The 20,474-nt window shown below is 44.6% G+C and overlaps 1 protein-coding gene across 3 annotated transcripts in view; it reads left to right on the top strand.

Annotated features, from left to right (window-relative positions):
• The window catches only part of LOC120371760 (ILK associated serine/threonine phosphatase), a 39,747-nt gene extending 22,180 nt beyond the window's left edge, over positions 1-17,567 (top strand). For 2 of the 3 annotated variants that reach the window (XM_039487963.1, XM_039487962.1), the window contains 5 exons: positions 419-506; positions 4,575-4,696; positions 14,473-14,592; positions 16,705-16,786; positions 17,325-17,567. In XM_039487963.1, the coding sequence (XP_039343897.1) occupies positions 419-506; positions 4,575-4,696; positions 14,473-14,592; positions 16,705-16,786; positions 17,325-17,465 (553 nt within the window). In that variant the 3' untranslated portion in view covers positions 17,466-17,567. The remainder of the gene's footprint in view (positions 1-418; positions 507-4,574; positions 4,697-14,472; positions 14,593-16,704; positions 16,787-17,324) is intronic. The other variant, XM_039487964.1, reaches the window with a different exon arrangement.
• The last annotated feature ends 2,907 nt before the right edge of the window (positions 17,568-20,474 follow it).

Raw genomic sequence — 20,474 nt, forward strand, 5'->3', positions numbered from 1 at the left:
TTGTGTCATACCCTTAATTGAGTTTCCCTGGAGTCGAGTGTAGCATAGGATGGGAGGAGAAGAAAAACAGGGTCAGGTTCCAGCAGCTGCAGAGAGGTAGCTCTTACCTGCAGCCATCCCTTAGAACCCCTCCTTGGGTGTGCCACCCCACAGTTAGAAATTGCTGCTCTATGTTGCTAATCTGTCTTCATCTTTGTATGTATCTTGTCTATAAACCTGTTTTATATAATTAATTTAACAAAAACCTGTGAGCAAAATAGGGAGAACTCCCAAACAGAAGCTTGGTGGTTTTGGACTAGCTGACTTCTGAATGCCTTGCAATGGAGGCATCCTTTGCAGGGTTCTCTGAACCTTTAGAAATAGAACCTCTAACAAAAACTAGCTTTTTCCATTGTAACCGTATTTCTGGTGCCTTCAGGAAGCCTGCCTGGAAGGATGGTTCCACAGCAACCTGTGTCCTGGCTGTAGATAATATTCTTTACATTGCCAACCTTGGAGACAGCCGGGTAAGTAGCACTGAGAAACCTACTACATAGATTTTAATTGTATAACATCCCCAGTACCTACAGGAGGAATGGATTTCCACTCTTTTTGTAGGGATTCTTGTTGGGAGATGCTAAAGTAATAGATTTCCCTACCCACACAACCATTATTTCACTGAAAGAGACTTGACAGAAGTAGCTGGGATCTCCCCAACTATTCCTACAAAGATTCCTTCTTGAAGAGGATAGAACCTAGAGGGACACACAGCTACTATAAGTTTCAACTTACAAGAACATAAAAATGGCCATACTGGGTCAGACCAGTGGTCCATCTAGATCAGTATCCTGTCTTCTAACAGTGACCAATGCCAGGTGCTTCAGAGGGAATGAACAGAACAGAAAGTCATGGAGTGATTCATCCCCTGTCATTCATTCCCAGCTTCATGGCAAACAGAAACTGGGGACACTCAGAGCATGAGGTTGCATCTCTGACCATCCTGGCTAATAGCCATTGATGGACCTATCCTCCAGGAATTTAACTAGTTCTTTTTTGAACCCTGTTCTAGTTTTGGCCTTCACAGCATCCCCTGCAACAAGTTCTACAGGTTGACTTTGTATTGTGTGAAGAAGTATTTCCTCTTAGAATCATAGAATATCAGGGTTGGAAGGGACCTCAGGAGGTCATTTAATCCAGCCCCCTGCTCAAAGCAGGACAAATCCCCAGACAGTTTTTTTTTGGTGTGTTTTTGTTTTTTGTTTTACCCCAGTTCCCTAAATGGCCCCCTCAAGGATTTGAACTCATAATCCTGGGTTTAGCAGGTCAGTGCTCAAACCACTGAGCTATCCCTGTTTGTTTAATATGCTGCCTCTTAATTTCATTGGGTGACCCCTAGATCCTGTGTTATGTGAAGGAGTCAATAACACTTCCTTATTCACTTTCTCCACACCAGTCTAGATTTTTATAGACCTCTATCATATATCCCCTCTTAGTTGTCTCTTTTCCAAGCTGAGAAGTCCCAGTCTTTTTAATCATTCCTCATACCTCTAATCATTTTTGTTGCCTTTTTCTGAACTTTTTCCAATTCCAATATATCTTTTTGAGATGGGGCGAACAGATCTGTACATAGTATTCAAGGTCTGAGCATACCATGGATTTATACAGGGGAAATATGATATTTTCTGTCTTCTTATCTATCCCTTTCTGAATGTTTCCCAACATTCTGTTCGCTTTTTTGACTGCCACTGCACATTGAGCGGATGTTTTCAGAAAACTATCCACAATGACTCCAAGATCTTTCTTGAGTGGCATCAGCTAATTTAGACCCCATCACTTTAGATATATAGTTGGGATTATGTTTTCAATTTGCAATGATCAACATTGAATTCATCTGCCAATTTGTTGCGCAGTCACCCAGTTTTGTGAGATCCCTTTGTAATTCTTTTCAGTCTGTTTTGGACTTGAGTAATTTTGTATCGTGTGTAAATTTTGTCACCTCCCTTTTTCAGATCATTTGTCCCTGGGGAACACCACTGTTTACCTCTCTCCATTCGGAAAACTGGCCATTTATTCCTACCCTTCTCTCCCCCCTGTCTTCCCCCCATCTTTTAACCAGTTACTGATCCATGAGAGGACCTTCCCTCTTATCCCATGACAACTTTGCTTAAAAGCCTTTGAGGGGCCTTGTCAATGGCCTTCTGAAGTCCAAGCACACTATATCCACTGGATCACCCTTGTCCACATGCTTGTTGACCCCCTCCAAGAATTCGAATAGATTGAGGCATTTACAAAAGCCATGTTGACTTCGCTAACAAATCACTTCTGTGTATCTGGCAATTCCTTATTATAGTTTCAACCAATTTGCCCGGTACTGTAGTTAGGCTTACTGGACTGTAATTGCTGGGATAGTCTCTGAAGCTTTTTTAAAAAACTGGCATCACATTGGTATATCTCCAATATTATTATATATAGCTAATCTCCTAGAACTGAAAGAGACCTTGAAAGGTCATTGAGTCCAGTCCCCTGCCTTCACTAGCAGGACCAAGTACTGATTTTTTTGCCCCAGATCCCTAAGTGGCCCCCTCAAGGATTGAACTCACAACCCTGGGTTTAGTAGGCCAATGCCCAAACCACTGAGCTATCCCTCCCCCTTATCCTCCAGTCACCTGGTACAGAAGCTGATTTAAGCAATTGGTTACATACCACAGTTAGTAGTTCTGCAATTTCATATTTGAGTTCCTTCAGAACTCTTGGGTGAAGCCCCATCTGGTCCTGGTGATTATTTTAATGTATCAGTTTGTTCCAAAACATCCTCTAATGACACCCCGATCTGGGACAGTTCCTCAGGTGAGACATCTAAGAAGAATGGTTCAGGTATGGGGAATCTCCCTCATATTCTCTGCAGTGAAGACTGATGCAAGAATTGTTTTTCTGCAATGACCTTATCTTCCTTGAGTGCTCATTTAGCACCTCGACCATCCAATGGCCCCACTGATTGTTTGGCAGACTTTCTGCTTCTGATGTACTTAAAATTGTTAGTTTTTTGAGTCTCTGGCTAGTTGCTCTTAAAATTCTTTTTTGGCCTGCCTAATTATACTTTTACACTTGACTTGCCAAAGCTTATGGTCCTTTCTGTTTTCCTCAGTAGGATTTAACTTCTAATTTTTAAAGGATGCATTTTTGGCTTTAACCACTTCTTTTACTTTGTTTAGTCATGATGGTACTTTTTTGTTCCTCTTACTATGTTTTTTTAATTTGGGGTATGCATTTAATATGAGCATCTATTATGGTGTTGTTTTTTAAAAAGTTTCCATTCAGCTTGCAGGCATTTCACTTTTGGGACTTGACCTTTTTAATTTCTGTTTAACTAGCTTCCCCTTTTTTTGTAGTTCCCCTTTCTGAAATTAAATGATAATGTGGGGGGGGGGCTTCATTGGTGTCTCTCCTCCCCTTCTGCCCCCCACAGGGATGTTAAATTTAATTATATTATGGTTGCTATTATCAAACAGTTCAGCTATATTGACCTCTTGGACTAGATCCTGTACTCCATTTAGACGCAATTCTTGATTTAGTCCTCCCGTTGTGGTTTCCAGGACTAGCTGCTCCAGCAAGCAGTCATTTATGGTGTCAAAATACTTTATCTCTGAGTCCTATCCAGAGATGACATGTACCCAGTCATGATAGGGATAGTTGAAATCGCCCATTATTACTGAGATTTCTATTTTTTATATCAGAGGGGTAGCCGTGTTAGTCTGGATCTGTAAAAGCAGCAAAGAGTCCTGTGGCACCTTATAGACTAACAGACGTATTGGAGCATGAGCTTTCGTGGGTGAATACCCACTTCGTCGGATGCTTTAGTCTATAAGGTGCCACACGACTCTTTGCTGCTATTTTTTATAGCCTCTAATCTCCCTGAGCATTTCACAGTCACAATCACCATCTTGGTCAGGTGGCCAGTAATATATCTCTACTGCTATATTCTTATTATTCAAGCATGGAACTTCTATTCATGAAGATTTTCTGTAGTACAGTTTGGTTCATTTTAAGATTTGTTCTATATTTGACTCGATGCTTTCTTTCACATATAGTGCCACTCCCCCACCAGCATGACCTGTTCTGTCATTCCTATATATTTTGTGCCCTGGTATTACTGTGTCCATTGATTATCATCATTCCACCAAGTTTCTACTAAGAAGGGCAAATATGACTTCTAGCATTTGTATATAAGCACTTACAAAATTTGTTAATATTTAGCGGTTTGCCATAACGTGATGTTATGCCCTACTGCAAACCTGTTGTGTTCTTTAGCTGTCCTGGTGGACGCTAGGTTGTGCTAGATACCTGATTATATCTTTTAGTTAGTGGTATATTCAATTTATTTTAAAATTATTTTTGAAGGGCAAGTAATTTATGGGATTCGTAAGACCAATCCTCTTCCTTGCCAAAGGGATATTCAGTACAATATCTTTTGGTCTTGGCATGAGTTTTTATTTCCGGGGGAATTGAACCCGAGAACCTTTGTTCTGCTTTTTTTTGGTAGAGACTTTATTACAGGCTTAATACCATTTACTCACAAGGGATTTTTGTCAGCACAGGCGATTTTGTGTCGTTACAACAAGGAAAGTCAGAAACATACAGCCTTAAGTCTCAGTAAAGAACACAACCCTACCCAATATGAGGAGCGAATGAGGATACAGAAGGCTGGAGGAAATGTCAGGTAAACAAGAGAAAGCACAAGAGAAGAGATGGGAATGAGCCTGAACTCTCATCTGGTTTCGACCTGCTGAGCACACCCAACTCCCACAGAAATCGATTGTGCTTAGCATTTTTGAAAATCAAGGCACATAGGAATCATGCTAGAGAAGCAGTTGTTTATGGGGTGCCCTCCAAGAATCCCGTAACTGGAATGGTTGGCTGGAATTAATTTTTCTGGCCTTAGAAAGAAACTGAGAGTGGATTTGTGCTAGAGGCATGGTACTGTGTTGCAATGACAGGAGGGTGGAGCAGTGTTATGTGTCTTTGAATGAAAGCCAGATGGCACTAAACAAGCATGTATAAACTAAAACATTTTTGAAGGAAATAAAGAATTTCCTGATGTTGATTTTAAAAAAGTCTATAACAGCTAAAAATTGCTCCTTGAGTGTTTCTAAAGCTGCTTCCTCATTTCCTTGAAATGTTGTTATGCATACAGTGACACCCTTAGTTAATCAATTAGGGGGTTGTCTATACAGTCAGTCAATGCATGGCAAGGTGAGGTGTAAATCCACTCCACTCTAGTGTGCTGTACACTGTCCACATGGATCCTGTTGATGCACACTGAAAGTTCTGTAGTGCGCATTGATATACTCCCATTTCAAAGCAGAGTAGCATAGTAGTATGTCTCAGCAGGGTCCAGCCAAACAGTTAATGCGCAGCAGGCTAATGCCAGGTAGATTTCCATCCCAGATTGCCATGCACTGTATAGACAAGCCCTTAGTGATGGTTAAGGTTTGAGATGTTCTCTATATTTAAAATGGGTACTCTTTCTAGAGCTGGAATGGGCTTCTTTTCAAGTGCACTCACTCTGTGTGCATGTGAACACATAGACACTTTCAGCCTGGTATATAAATACTTAAATATCTGCTGTATTTTAATATTTGCTCACTTTCTTGAAGGTTTCCTCTTGACGCAGTCAATGTTTCAACTAGTTACATCTTGACTTTTACAGGGAAGTCCAAATCAGAGTGAAAAGATGTCATTTGGTGTGTGTTTTTTAAATTCCTAAACATTCGGAATGCATGTGCTTCAAGCTCCCCTGGAATCGTATGTTGCAGGGTGTGGGAATGGGTGGGCTAAGGCTTGTAAGACGAGCTTTCTCTAGAAATGACATGTCCCTTATCTTCAGAGAGCACATGCCATTATTTGTGTTTATCACCAATCCATCTCTGCAAGTAGGAAGGAGATGAACAAGTCTCTATTAGTTCTTTGCAGACGTTAGGCAACATCTCCATTGACTAGGAATCTACCCCTGTTTCAGTGATTAAATGTTTTGTACCAGAGAGAGAGGGAGGAAGGGAACTGTCAGCACACTGAGTTAATTATTGCAGTTTAACAAATAAGAGAAGCACCAGAATGGAGTTCGTCCAAGTTTTTGGTGGTGGAGTAGGTTCTGTCTACCGTTTTGAATTCAAAGGTTTACATTTGAGTAACACATACTTTAGGTCTCTGCACAATTGCCTCTATGTATTAGTCATCACATAATACAAGTAATGCTGTGTATTAATGATACTATATAAAGATACACCAGTAAAGCTTAACTAAAGAGAGAATTAAATAGGCAGTGTCTCTGAAAAAGTAAGGGGGCAAGCTGATGAGGGATGGGGCAGCTTGAAGAAATAAGCAACTACCAACTGGAGAATCAGGGCCTAGGCAACGATGAGGCCATGATTGGAGGAGCAGTGTAAGTGGATTGGCAAAGGGGGGATACAGAGATCAGGATGGAGCAGGTCTCTGCATGGAAAGTCTTTTTTTGAAAAGCCAGTTGGGAATTATGAATTAGTTCTAAGTAGGGCTGTCAATTAATCGCAGTTAACTCACTCAATTATCTCAAAAAAATTGTGGTTAATCGCACTGTTAAACAATAGAATACAAATTGAAATTTATTAAACATTTTTAATGTTTTTCTACATTTTCAAATCTATTTCAGTTACAACACAATTCAAAGTGTACAGTGCTCACTTTATATTTTTTACAAATATTTGCACTGTAAAAATGATAAACAAAAGAAATAGTATTTTTCAATTCACCTCATACAAGTACACTAGTGCAATCTCTTTATCATGAAAGTGCAACTTAAAAATCTTTTTTGTTACATAACTGCACTCAAAAACAAAGCAATCTAAAATTTTAGAGCCTACAAGTCCACTCAGTCCTACTTCTTGTTCAGCCAATCACTAAGAGAAACAAGTTTGTTTACATTTATGGGAGATAATTCTTAATTACAACGTCATCTGAAAGTGAGAAAAGGCATTCACATGGCACTGTTGTAGCTAGCGTCGCAAGATATCTGTACCAGATGCGCTAAAGATTCATATGCCTCTTCGTGCTTCGGCCATCATTCCAGAGGACATGCTTCCATGCTGATGATGCTTGTTAAAATAATGCGTTAATTACATTTTTTGACTGAACTTCTTGGGGGAGAATTTTCTCCTGCTGTTTTACCTGCATTCTGTGATATATTTAGTGTTATAGCTGTCTCGGATGATGACCCAGCACATGTTGTTCGTTTTAAGAACACTTTCACTGCAAATTTGACAAAATGCAAAGAAGATACCAATGTGCAGTTTCTAAAGATAGCTACAGCACTTGACCCAAGGTTTAAGAATTTGAAGTGCCTTCCAAAATCTGAGAGGGATGAAGTGTGGAGCATGCTTTCAGAAGTCTTAAAAGAGCAACACTGTCTGATGCAGAAACTACAGAACCTGAACTATCAGAAAAGAAAATCAACCTTCTGCTGGTGGCATCTGACTCAGATATGAAAATGAACATGTGTCGGTCCGCATTGCTTTGGATCATTATTGAGCAGAACCCATCGTCAGCTGGATGCATATCCTCTGGAATGGTAGTTGAAGCATCAAAGGGCATATGAAACTTTAGCGCAAATTGCGATGCCAGCTACAACAGTGCCATGAGAACATTGTTTTGTTTTTGAATGCAGGCTTTTTTGTACATAATTCTACATTTGTAAGTTCAACTTTCATGATAGAGATTGCATTACAGTACTTGTATTAGGTGAATTGAAAAATAATATTTCTTTTGTCTTTTACAGTGCAAATATTTGTAATAAAAAATAAATATAAAGTGAGCACTGTACACTTTGTATTCTATGTTGCAACTGAAATCAATATAATTGAAAATGTAGAAAACATCCAAAAATATTTAAATAAATGGTATTCTATTATTACTTAATAGCGATTAATTTTTTTAATCTATTGACTGCTCTAGTTCTAAGAGGGCTAGAAGGTCAGTAAGGGTGATGGAAAGAAGGCATGATGTGGTGTTCTCACTTTTAAGACACTCCATGGCTTATTCCCAGCCTGTTGTTTCATAAATGAGATGTCAGCCTGTACCCTTGCTCTGCTGTTGATGTCAGCCTTCATTGCTCTTGGCTGCACCTTCGTGCTTTCTCCCATGTCTTGGGCAAAGCCTCCATTCTGTCCTTCAGATCCTTCCATAAAACTCACCTCTGCCATAGTGTTACCAAAAAAAAGTCAGTGGTTAGGCTGCTGGTTTGCTGTGACAGCTGCTTATTATGGTGATCAGAATCATCTGTTACTTTGTACTCCTGTATGATGATTCAGTGTGTTGGCTCTTGTCTTACACTTGGATTATAAATTTTTTAGGGCAGGGACTGTCTTATGTTTGTACAGTACTTAGCATAATGGTCTCTAGGCCTCTAGGCGCCACCACAATACAGCTAGTAAATAAAAGATGGGTATAGCACATACATCAGACTTTCTCCATTATCCTGTACCTCTGCCCTAACATGAAGGGACCTACCCTTGTGTTTTGCTAAGGCTGCCAATGAGGGTGAAGATTAATGCTGGTCTGTGGTTTCTATTTGGACACCTGGCCACTGGGAGCTACAGTGACACTGCCAAGGCAGGCCACTGAAAAGCCATCTGACAGAGGCTTCCTGCTACTATTGATGGTGCCTTATGTTGAATTATGCCAGGTGCACGGTTAAGGTAGGATTTTCAAAGGTGTTTGTTGATTTCATTGGGAGCAATTAAGTCAGTATTGAGTGCTTTTGAAAAATCCCATGCTCTGGGCATAATTTATGTATTTAAGCTTTGTTAGATATCCCTAGAGTGTGCGTTTATTGACCTTGCTGGAATTGAATCAGTGACCTGGAAGTGAAAGGCCCATTACCAAATGCCCCCAGGCTCTTGACAGCCTTGAAATGGGAGGGGCACATGGTTCTCTCTCCTTTTTGTGCACATCACTCATGTTTCTGCATGTCACAGCTCCTTTAAAAACAAAATCTGCCTCCAGGGCTTGTCTCCTGCATATCCCTGGCCTGCCAGAAAGCAGATCATCATGTGCTGTTTGAAGAAGTTGCTTGGTACAAACACTGTAATGATACAGTGGGTTGTTCTCTCTTGTCAGTTTGTGGGAAGAGAGGGTACAGGAAAAGGCATGCTTAGATTTGTGTAATTTCTTAACACTGCTTCTTCGAGTGCTTGCTCATGTCAATTCCATTCTAGGTGCGTGCACGCCCACATGCACAGTCAGAATTTTTTGCCTTAGCAGTATCGGGAGGGCCGGCTTTGGCACCCTCTGGAGTGCCGCACTCATGCGCTGGTATATGAGGAGTCACCAGCCTTACGTCCTGTCAGTTCCTTCTTACTGCCCCTACAGTTTGTCAGAGTGACTTCCCCTGGCCTCGGCAAGTGGATAATGGTTTTCCCCAGCACCTATTGTCTGTTCTCTTTATATATAGTTGTTTACATTCATTCATTCATTCATTCATGCCCGTCACCCCAGTCATGGTATGGGCCGCCAACAACAGATCTCCAGAGTCCTCTATCCTGGGCCATTTACTCTAACTGGTACCAGGTATAGCCCATTTTTGTGCAATCAGCCTGAAGGTCACGTCGCCAGGTGTTTCTTGGACGGCCTCTTTTCCGGTTGCCTTGGGGGTTCCACCGCAATGCCTGTCTGGCGATGTTGGTTGGCTGCTTGCGTAGTGTGTGTCCTATCCAGCCCCACCTTCTTCTAATTTCTTCCTCTGCTGGAGGTTGACGAGTCCTCTCCAAGAGGTGGATATTACTGATGGTGTCTGGCCAGTGGATCTGAAGAATCCTTCTAAGGCAGCTATTTATGAAGGTCTGGATCTTCCTAGTGGTTGTTTTTAGTTGTCCTCCAGGTTTCAGCTCCATACAGTAGGACTGGTTTCATGTTGGAATTGAACAGTCGAATCTTTATTACCAAAGATAGCTCTCTGGAGCTCCAGATGTTCTTGAGCTGTAGGAAGGCTGCTCTTGCCTTACCAATCCTTGCTTTGATGTCTGCGTCTGTGCCACCCTGCTGATCGATGATACTGCCTAGATAGGTGAAGGACTGCACTTCTTCCAGGGGGCTTCCATTCAGTGTGACTGGGTCGTTGCTGATGGAGTTAATCTTGAGGATCTTGGTCTTGTCCTTGTGGATGTTGAGGCCAACCTGTGATGATGTGGCTGCCACTACGTTGATCTTCTCTTGCATCTGCTGTTTGCTGTGTGAAAGGAGTGCAAGGTCGTCGGCAAATAGTTGTGTACAGTAGTTAGTAATTAGGTGTTAAGTTATAAGGATTAGTTTAGTAAGTTAGAGTCTCAGCAGGGACTTTGCCCCAGGGTGGGGCATGCCCCAGTCCCTGGGTTTCAAGCCTTGTGGTAGAGGAGATCCCTCGGGAAATGAGGGGGAAAGGGGTCTACTCCGGGATCAGGTACAAAGGAGCCTCGATCTGGTACGTTCCACATGTCACGATCTGGGTCTGTTAATAAACTAAAAGAAATCAACCCTAATACTGGTGCAACGAACAGAGTTCATAGCAGGGGTGGTCCTCGACTCCACACGGGCAAGGTGCTTCCTCCCAGAGGCCCATTTCTGAGCCATGAGAGACCTGATCTTGCATATGAGGTCCTGCCTGCTCACCACTGCTTACACATGCCTAAGGTTGTTAGGCCACATGGCAGCCTGTACTCTGTGGTATGTCATGCCCGGCTCCATCTCAGACCCTGCAAGCATGGCTGGTGTCAGTCTACATCTCCAATAGGCACAACCTAGACCGCCTGGTCAGGGTGCCAGACCACATACGGTCATCCATGGAATGGTGGTTGGACCCTGGATTGGTGTTGGAGGGAGTTCCATTTGTGTCACCGTCGCTGACCCTGGTTTCTGATGCCTTGCGCCTGGGGTGGGGAGCCCGCCTGGGCAATCTCAGCGCACAAGGTCATTGGTCACAAGATGATCGCTCCCTCCACATAAACGTCTGAAAGCTCAGAGCAATTCGCTTGGCCAGCCAGGCTTTCCTGCCTCATCTGAGGGGCAAGGTGGTCCACATCCTGATGGACAACACCGCCACAATGTTTTATATCAACAAGCGAGATGGAGCCTGGTCGTCAGCCCTTTGCCAAGAAGCTCTCTGGCTGTGGGATTTCTGTGTGAAGCATGCCATCCATCTCGTGGCAACGCACCTCCCCGGGGCCAGGAACATGTTGGCAGATCGCCTCAGCAGGATCTTCTCGTCTCGCCACAAGTGGTCACTCCACCCAGAGGTGGTCAGCATGATCTTCCAGAGGTGGGGAACTCCCTAAGTGGACTTGTTCACCTCCAGATAGAACAGGAAGTGCCACATATTCTGCTTGATTTGGGGAATTGACAGAGGCTCCCTGTCTGATGCCTTCTTGCTCCCGTGGTTGGGAGCCCTAATGTACGCCTTCCCACCAGTGCCCTTAATCCAGAGTCCTCATGAAGCTCAAGCAGGACATGGTGAGGGTAATCCTCATAGTTCTGGCTTGGCCTTGCCAGTACTGATTTGTCACAGTGCTGGATCTCTCGGTGGCCGCTCTGCTGCAGCTGCCACTCTGGCTAGACCTGGTGTCCCAGAACCACGGCAGACTTCTGCACCCAAACCTGGCCGTGCTGCACGACGGCTTGGCTGCTGCATGGTTGAATGCAGAGAAGCAGGAGTCCTTGGCCCGAGTCCAACAGGTCCTATTGGGCAGCAGGAAACCCTCCACCAGGGCAACCTACCTGGCCAAATGAAAACAGGTTCACATGTTGGGCCTTGGATCAAGGTCTTAGGCCTCACTACAGTCGATCCTGGACTGTTTGGGCCAATCTTCTACATCTCAGGCTACAGGGCTTGTCTCTTTCTTCGATCAAGGTCCACTTAGCCGCTATTTCAGCCTTCCACCCTCTGTTCCAGGGCAGATCAGTGTTTGCTCACAACATGACAGTCCAGTTTCTAAAAGGTCTGGAGCGGCTCTATCCTCAGGTCCGTGATCCTGTCCCTCCTCAGGACCTGAATCTCACACTATCAAGGCTCAAGGGCCCCCCTTTCGAGCCATTGGCTTCCTTCCTGTTCCCTTCTTTCTGCTTTCATGGAAGGTCTCATTCCTCATGGCAATAACATCAGCCTGTAGGGTCTTGACATTAGGGTGCGTACCTTGGAGCTGCCCTATATGGTGTTCCACAAGGACAAGGTTCAGCTGCAGCCACACCCAGCCTTCCTGCACAAGGTAGTTTAACAGTTTCATGCCAGCCAGGACATATGAGGTTTTGGAAAGAAAATCGGTAAGTATAAGTCACGTGAGGAGCGTGGATTACACTCTCTGGATGTCAGGAGGGCACTAACTGTTTACACAGAACTAATCCATTCCATAAGTCAATGAAACTATTCGTCATGGTGGCAGACAGGATGGAAGGGCCTTCTTATGTCCACCCAGAGAATTTCATCGTGTACACCACCTGCATTTGTTTTTGCTATGAACAGGTGAAAGTGCCCCCACCAGCAATTATAACCACCCACTCAAGTGGAGCACAAATCTCGGTGGAGGCCTTCCTGGCTCAGGTGCCGATCCAAGATATCTACAGGGCCGCTGCCTGGTCGTCCATCCACACATTCATGTCCCATTTCGCACTTACCCAGCAGGCCTGGGACGATGGTGGCTTTGGTAGAGCTGTGTTCTAAGCCACGCGACCGTGAACGCCGAACCCACCTCCAAGGGTACAGCTTGTGAGTCACCTAGAATAGAATTGACATGAGCAAGCACTCAGAGGGGAAAAAATGGTTAGCTACCTTTCGTAACTGTTGTTCTTCAACATGTGTGGCTCCTGTCCATTCCACCACATGCCCTCCTGTCCCTCTGTTGGAGTTGCCGGCAAGAAGGAACTGAGAGGGCGTAGGGCCAGTAGAGCCTCATATACTGGCGCATGAGCGCAATGCTCCAGAGGGCGCCACAGCTGGCCTTATGGATACCACTAAGGCAAAAATGTCTGACAACTGTGCACATGGGCACGCGCACACTTAGAATGGAATGGACATGAGCAACATCTCGAAAAACAACGGTTACAAAAGATAGGTAAGCATTTTTCCTCTCTGGAAGCTCATTTTTACCATCCCTGTAAACTAGCTTTCTTTCCTTGTCCTCTTAACAGGCTGAAGGGATCGGGGTGGAGGATGAGAGCAGGGAAAGTAGAGCCCTGTTTTATAACCAGAAGCAATTAATAGTTAACAAAAAATTGAAAGCTAAACAGCCATTTAGATTAGGATCCATTGATTAGGACTCAGCTTAGTAATAACACTGCTTAAGTTCCTTAAGAAGATAGCAAGGGTGGCCAGTGACAGAGGAGCAACAGAATAGCACTAAACTTGTCCACCCCACTGTCTTACTGATGCACTAATATTTTTAAAGCAGTATTTTTAAAGCAAAAGAATGAAGCCTCCAAAAAGTAGCCCCATCTACACCTTTTGATCTGTAGGTGAGTTAGCAGGATCTTATAATCAGTGGTATCAAAGGCAGCAGATAGCTCTAGTTATCTCTGATTGAGAAGAGATCATTGGTCAGAGCCATAACCACAGTAGAACCCAAACATTGAGGGGTCAGGGAAGTCAGAGGCATCCAGCTACAGGGAATGTGTCACAACATTCCCACTCTTAACTGAAACAGAAGATTAGTGACAAGTCAATTTGACAGATTGTCAAGGTCGAGCACTTTAATTGGTGGAAAAATAGCCAGGTCCAGGTGCTTCATTTTTTCTGTCTTAGTATAACACTACATATGATGATCCCACTCCATTTTCTTGCCTCCCCCAATGCAATGGTATTTCCATTCAAAATTATAATCCTCTTCTGAGCTCGTGATGGAAACTTACTTTCATTAGCAAATCACTTGTGGTCCATTCTTAATCCTCACTGTCTTCTGTTAAAAAATATCTCCTATGTGTAGTCTCTCCTTTTTGAAGTCAACGTTGGGGTTTTATTAATGCTGACTTAAACAAGCCCTGGTTACACACACTATGCTCAGACCTTATGTTTTTGAATTATGTTTTCCTGCCCTGTTACATTGAACGCCTCTCAGTTTAGGGCAAGTCCAAAGAAAATAAAATGGTTAATCCTACTGATGGTTTCTTTCGATCTCTCCCTATCTTCTGTCATTGTTGAAGTTTCTGTGTGGAGTTTGTTCACCCTGAATGCTATGGCTTAAGAAATAGGAGACATGGGATGAAATCCAGCCTATTTTTAGGCAATGGCAAAACTCCTCCTAATTTAAGTGGGTGCAGGGTTTTACCCATAGTGTCTAAAGAGTAGGCCATCAGGAATAGCTCCTCTGCATTTCAGCCGTAAGCATCTGCTTGAGAATGTGCAGTCAGTCTTCCAGCGAGAGAGGAAGGGATGTGTCCGGTATAGGGAAAGCTGGTGTCCTGTGAATTATTTTGTCCCAACTGGGCTTCCTTTTCATCATTCAGGGACGGACGAGTGCTGGGTGTGCTGGAGGTTTCCCGCTCCATTGGGGATGGACAGTACAAGCGCAGTGGTGTCATTTCTGTACCGGATATCAAACGCTGCCAGCTCACGCATAATGACAGGTAAAGCTTGTCCAAGCAGAGGGTAAAGCAAGGTGCGTGTTCAGTGCCATTTCTGTTTAGCAGTTCGTAATTCAGAATCTTCTCAAGTCAGATCACCAGAGTCATCCAACTACTCCTTATTCTCATCACTGTGATGGCTCTTTTCTTAAATTTGTTTTTTGATGGAGAATTAATTGAAAGGGTTCATCATGTGTGGAGCAGTGCAAGCATTTGTAGCAATTACAGAACTACAGACTGACACAGCCCCTGCACTAAACAGCTTACCATCTACAGTCATTCAAATGCAGTATTATAGGCAGGGCTGATGCCTCCGATTATTAAGGTTGCCTGACAGTTCTTGCTTTTAAGACCCTGTTTTCATTTGCTTGTAAATTTGCCAAATTCTAACCATTTGGACTGAAATGATGCATGCTGGGTGCATGCCTCAGCCTGAACTATCTTGGAACATTTCAGACACAACAGAATGAGGCTAGAGAAAAAGACATTATTTTTTGCTTATGTTAAAAATTCTGGCAGAATTTCCCTTGAACTGCTAGCACGCTCATTCTCTGGAGCAGTGACTTGCTATTTGGGGTGGCCTTTGCATCCGAGATGTACTTTTTGCCATCCTCACAAAAATGTGCCCAAATTCAGCCAAGATGATATATAAGCCTTTGAAAAATCATAACTCACACGTGCTCAACAAAGACTTGTTAAAACATCACGGCTAAAATCTCCAAAGATTCTGTCTGCACTAGGCATGCTCCATTCTGGGGCTAGAGCAGACTTCCTTTGCAATTTTTCACTGTGCTGCTGAGGGTCATGCCAGGGCCAGAGCTGGGCCCTGAAATGGAGAGCAGGGACCCTCTTGTACTCAATGCTCCCCCCTGCTAGTTCCAGGCAGCATGGAGGAGGAAAGTGCCTGATTTAAATGCAGAGGGGACCTGAGATGGAAGGGATGGGTAGTAGAATGGAACAAGGAGCGGGGACTGACTGGGAAACTGGTGAGGAGACGGGAGGGGAAATGAGGAGATACCTGATGAGACAGGGTGGGAATGGGACTAATTCTGGCTGGGCAAAGGCATCAGAGTCAAGTTAGGAAATGCCTGAATTAAGGGTGCTTGTGGGGGCTCTGAGACGCGCACTAGATGCTGTAATGTGGGATGCCCTGGTGGTTGTACTGGGGCACCAGCCCTGCTGATACCCTTATATTCCCTTGCTTTTAGCCACTTTACAGGGGAGAGAGATGGAAGAACAGAACTTTGAAGGGAAGAGTGAGTTCCTGCAGGAACAGAAATAACTATATATGGGCAACACACACAGTGACTTTGCATAACAAGTCATTGTATTCATTGTTTGTAGAGCCCCATAGTATGTCCTGACATAGGAACTCTGCTACTGCATCTTTATTATACTTTTGGCATGTTCTCTAGTTTATGTGTAGGGAATATGTAAGGAGGATAGCCTCAGGGGGCATCAGCTTACTTTCCAGCAGCTGATAGCAGTGCTGTCAAAAGTTATCTGTATTTGGTCAATTTCACAGTCATAGGATTTAAAAATCGTAAATTTCATGATTTGATCTATTAAAATCTGAAATTTCACGGTGTTGTAATTGTAGGGGTCCTGACCTAAAAAGGAGGGGGGGGGGGGTTGTGGTACTGCTACCCTTATTTGTGTGCTGCTGCTGGCGGCAATGCTGCCTTCAGAGCTGAGTACCTGGAGAGCGGCAGCTGCTGACTGAGAGCACAGCTCTGAAGGCAGCGCCACCACCAGCAGCGCAGAATAAGGATGGCATGGTATGGTATTTCCACCCTTGTGTGTGTGTGTGTGTGTGTTGCCTTCAGAGCTGGGTGCCCGGCCAACAGCCACTGCTCGCTGGCTGCCCAGCTCTGAGAGCGGTGCAGACGTGAGGATGGCAATATCGCAGAATCCCCCCTGCAACTCCCTTTTGGGTCAGGACCCGCAATTTGAGAAAAACTGGTCTCCCCTGTGAAATCTGTGTAGTGTAGGGTAAAAGCACACACAAGGCCAGATTTCACGGAGGGAGATCAGATTTCACAGTCCCTGGTGCGTTTTTCATGGCCGTGAATTTGGTAGAGCCCTACATATTGCCTAGCGTTGATTCTCTTTCAGGTTCATTATGCTGGCCTGTGATGGCCTCTTCAAGGTCTTCTCACCAGAAGAAGCTGTAAACTTCATCTTGTCCTGCCTGGAGGTGAGGAGAAGGCAGCTCTAGGGTGGACTTGCATGTGCAGTTTCATCAGTGCAGAAGGTGTGAAATACTAGCATGCTAGGAAAGGGAGAGCATAGAAGAGAAATACACTTCTAGGTGGAACCAGTGCTCTGGCAGCTTATTGAATGAGAGCTATTCTAAAATACTGTAGGATTGCCTCATTCTCAAATGATTGCTTATTGCCATTATTTGTCCTGTTTAATCCATCTCTGCTTCATGGGACCATCACCATTTTATTGTCTCCCAGCCCCAGTATGAAGGAGAGCTGCTCCTTAGCCAGTATGAGAGAGCTTTCCTTGCATGTTGTTAAATTCCATGTGTGAGCAGTCTGGGCTTTTTCCTAGAGCTGGAAGAAATGGAATCCTGAAGAACAGGAGGCTGTTTAGTGTTGCCCACGTGAAGTTGCCGTTGGATTGTGCAGCATAAAACTGTAGTCGCATGATTGCAGAGCAGTGTGAAATGTTTACATTCAGCAGAACAGGTTTGTGTGAGTAGTATGGTCAACTTCCTCTTCCAACAGGACAAGAATATCCAAACAAGAGAAGGAAAATCAGCAGCTGACGCTCGATATGAAGCAGCCTGTAACAGGCTGGCCAGCAAAGCAGTGCAGCGAGGTTCTGCGGATAATGTCACTGTAGTGGTGGTCCGGATCGAGCACTGAAGGAAAACATGCAGGGATGCAGTCCAGAGCTGCATGTGATGGATTTAAATACAACAACAAAGTGTGTGTGTGTGTGAGAGAGAGAGGGGGAGAGAATCTGGGGGGCGATGTATGTGTCTCCTCCCTGGATGCTCTTAATTGTAAATAAACTTCTTTTTCTAATTGTTTTAGTTCGTATTTTTGTTTGCCATATTTTATAAATGAATTTCTGTACAGGACAGATTGCATTTCCTGCTACTACAGTTGGGGCTTCATGTGGAAATTCATCATTCAGTTTCAACTGCCTAATAATGAAAATCTAAGCAAATCATCCAACGAAGTGGGTATTCACCCATGAAAGCTTATGCTCTAATACGTCTGTTAGTCTATAAGGTGCCATATGGCTTTGTCGCTTTTTACAGATCCAGACTAACACGGCTACCCCTCTGATACTAAGCAAAGCATAACCCTTTACCATAGGTATTGGAACTGTAGTTGCAAGAACGTGCCTTTTTATCATTGTAATTTTGAGCCAGTTAAACATAGCTGTGAGGGGAGGAGACTGCCAAATAGAAATGGACAAAATCTGTAGGGGAAAGAACAATTGTCTTGAGGCTTTTAACAGTAATTGCAGTCAAAGGCAAGATCAAAACTAGCAGGGGTGGCAGGTTTGTAGAAATTTTGGTGGAACCCAGAGCCCGCCTCCCCAACCCCCAAACTCTGCCCCCACCTGCCTAACGCTCTGGGAGGGAGTTTGGGTCAGGGGAGAAGGTTGGGGTGCAGGCTCTGTGATGGTGTGGGGGTGTTAGGGGGTGAGGGGTGCAGGCTCTGGGCTGGGGGTGGGGGTGCAGGCTCTGGGAGGGGGTGGGGAGTGTGGTGCTTAGGTGGGGCTCCTAGGCAGGGCAGGCTGGGGGGCCTCTGCATGTTGCCCCCCCAGGCACTGCCCCCACAGCTTCCTATTGGCCGCAGGAGCGCTTGGGGCGGGACACAGACCCACCCTGCCCAGGGGCTGCAGGGAGGGGCTGGCAGCCACATGGAATGAGCAGAGAGGAAGCTGCTCAGCTCTGCTGTGCTGCTGGTGGTGGAGGGGGCCCTGGCCCGTTTTAAATCATCTCAGGGATGCGTGGAGGGAAAGCACCTGGGGACAGAAGTCAGGACTGAAGGAGAGACCTGGCCTCAAACGTTGCTGGAGCTGGGCCCTGAGCCAGGAGTATTCCTGGTTCCCAGACACCACGGGCCTATAGAACTTGCCGCCCGGGAAAACTGGATAAAAATCATGAAGTAGCTTCTGATGTTGAGAAACTGTTTGAAAACTGCAGTCTTCTTCTCATGCTCTCCTTTTCACCCATTCCCCTATAAAATGGTGGTTCTGAGAAGCTGTTACTCTACCTGCAGAAGCAAGGATTAAATTGCATCAGTTTCCAGTTACCCATTCACAAATGGCTAGTCTACCACCCTGGAGCAGTGACTGCGGATGCTCCACTGAAGCTGCAGGACCAGCGGACCCTCCGCAGGCACGCCTGCGGGAGGTCCACTGGAGCCGCCTCCCGGCGACCGGCAGAGGGCCCCCCGCGGCATGCTACCCCAAGCACGCGCTTGGCGTGCTGGGGCCTGGAGCCGCCCCTGATTAAGAAGGTAGTTGATAGATGCATCTGGTCTGAAATTCAGCCTGTATGCAAAATGTTTGTCAAGCCCAATTCTGGTGCCTTGGAAGTCAAGGGAAGTTTTGCTCTTGATTTCAGTGGATGTAGGGTTGCCCCTTTTAAAATGTTAAACATTGTGAAATCGAGCAAAAATAGTGGAGGCGCTTCCTCAGAAGACACTTACTCTTCTGAAGAGGTGAAGAGAAATCCTGGGTGCTAGCAAATCTACTGTCAGAAACTAAAGGGCAGGTTTAGACTTGCCTCTGGTAATTGTGTAGTGACGTGAACAGGCAGAGGATGCAATTATTTAGGAGCTTGGAAATTAATGAGGGAGGGAGGGGGAAGAAAGCCACAAATGAGAGGAAAAATAACGTTACTGGTAACAGTTCTCAGAACAAAAACAGCCTGCTCCTACTCCTCCTTGCCCCGTCCCCCACTTGTCTCAGCTTATCAGAATAATGGGGGTGGAGGCAGAGGCAGTTGGAAGATGCCTCTAATGCCAGCTGGGAGTGTGACTGGCATCAGATAGGAGTGGATGGGGCATCTCTAAGCAGGGAAGCTTCGGGCTATCTTTACTGCTTTCAAGATGTGCACTTAAATGCTTAAATACCTTTGAGGATCTGGAGCTGGGTGAACTTTTTTATTCCTTTTCTCTTTGCTGCCTCTGCTTTTTTGTGTCTCAAGTGTGAGGAGAGAGTCCTTTGTTTCTTCTTCCCATTTTCTCTCCCCACACTTCCCTTTTGTTTTCTTTGGCTATAGATTCATTTTTCTGTCATCCCTCCCCTTCTCAAGCCTCTTTGGTGAAACATTACTGAAAGCACAACTTGTGTCAGTTACATAAATATATTCCATATTACAGTACCATCCAATAAATATTTTTTTCATAAAATGCTTTATACCATACATTTATCTATACTGCAGGGAGAGGAATGTAGGAGTTTCACAATAGTTGTAGCTTGGAGACCAATTGCAATCTGCTTTTGGAGGACCAGGGCTAACCTTAGCTTTATTGTAGTCAAAGATGGGAGGCCTGCTGACGTTTCCAGGGTAGGGTAGCCGGGGTGAGCAACTTACTGAGAGAACACCTAAGACAGTTTAGCTGTCTTGTCTAGACTTTATTTAACGTTTCAACACTTGCTTTAGTGTTTTGCTGTGAAGAATAGCAACCCATTATGATGACATCCTGAACAGAAGTCCATTTTGGACATTCTGCTGCTGAGCAGTGTTACCTCTTGGGGGGAGGGGCATGCTGAGTTGTCATTCACTGAATAGCAATAGGCTGAGTTTATTTTAAGGACACAAGCAGATTGGCTCTGCAAGCTGCACCATGTCCCCTACTCCCACAGACTTCCCAGGGGACTGCTCACTTTGCAGGATCAATGCCTAA

This window comes from Mauremys reevesii, linkage group 9 (genome assembly GCF_016161935.1).
Source record: "Mauremys reevesii isolate NIE-2019 linkage group 9, ASM1616193v1, whole genome shotgun sequence".
In the NCBI taxonomy this organism is placed as follows: Eukaryota; Metazoa; Chordata; order Testudines; family Geoemydidae; genus Mauremys; species Mauremys reevesii.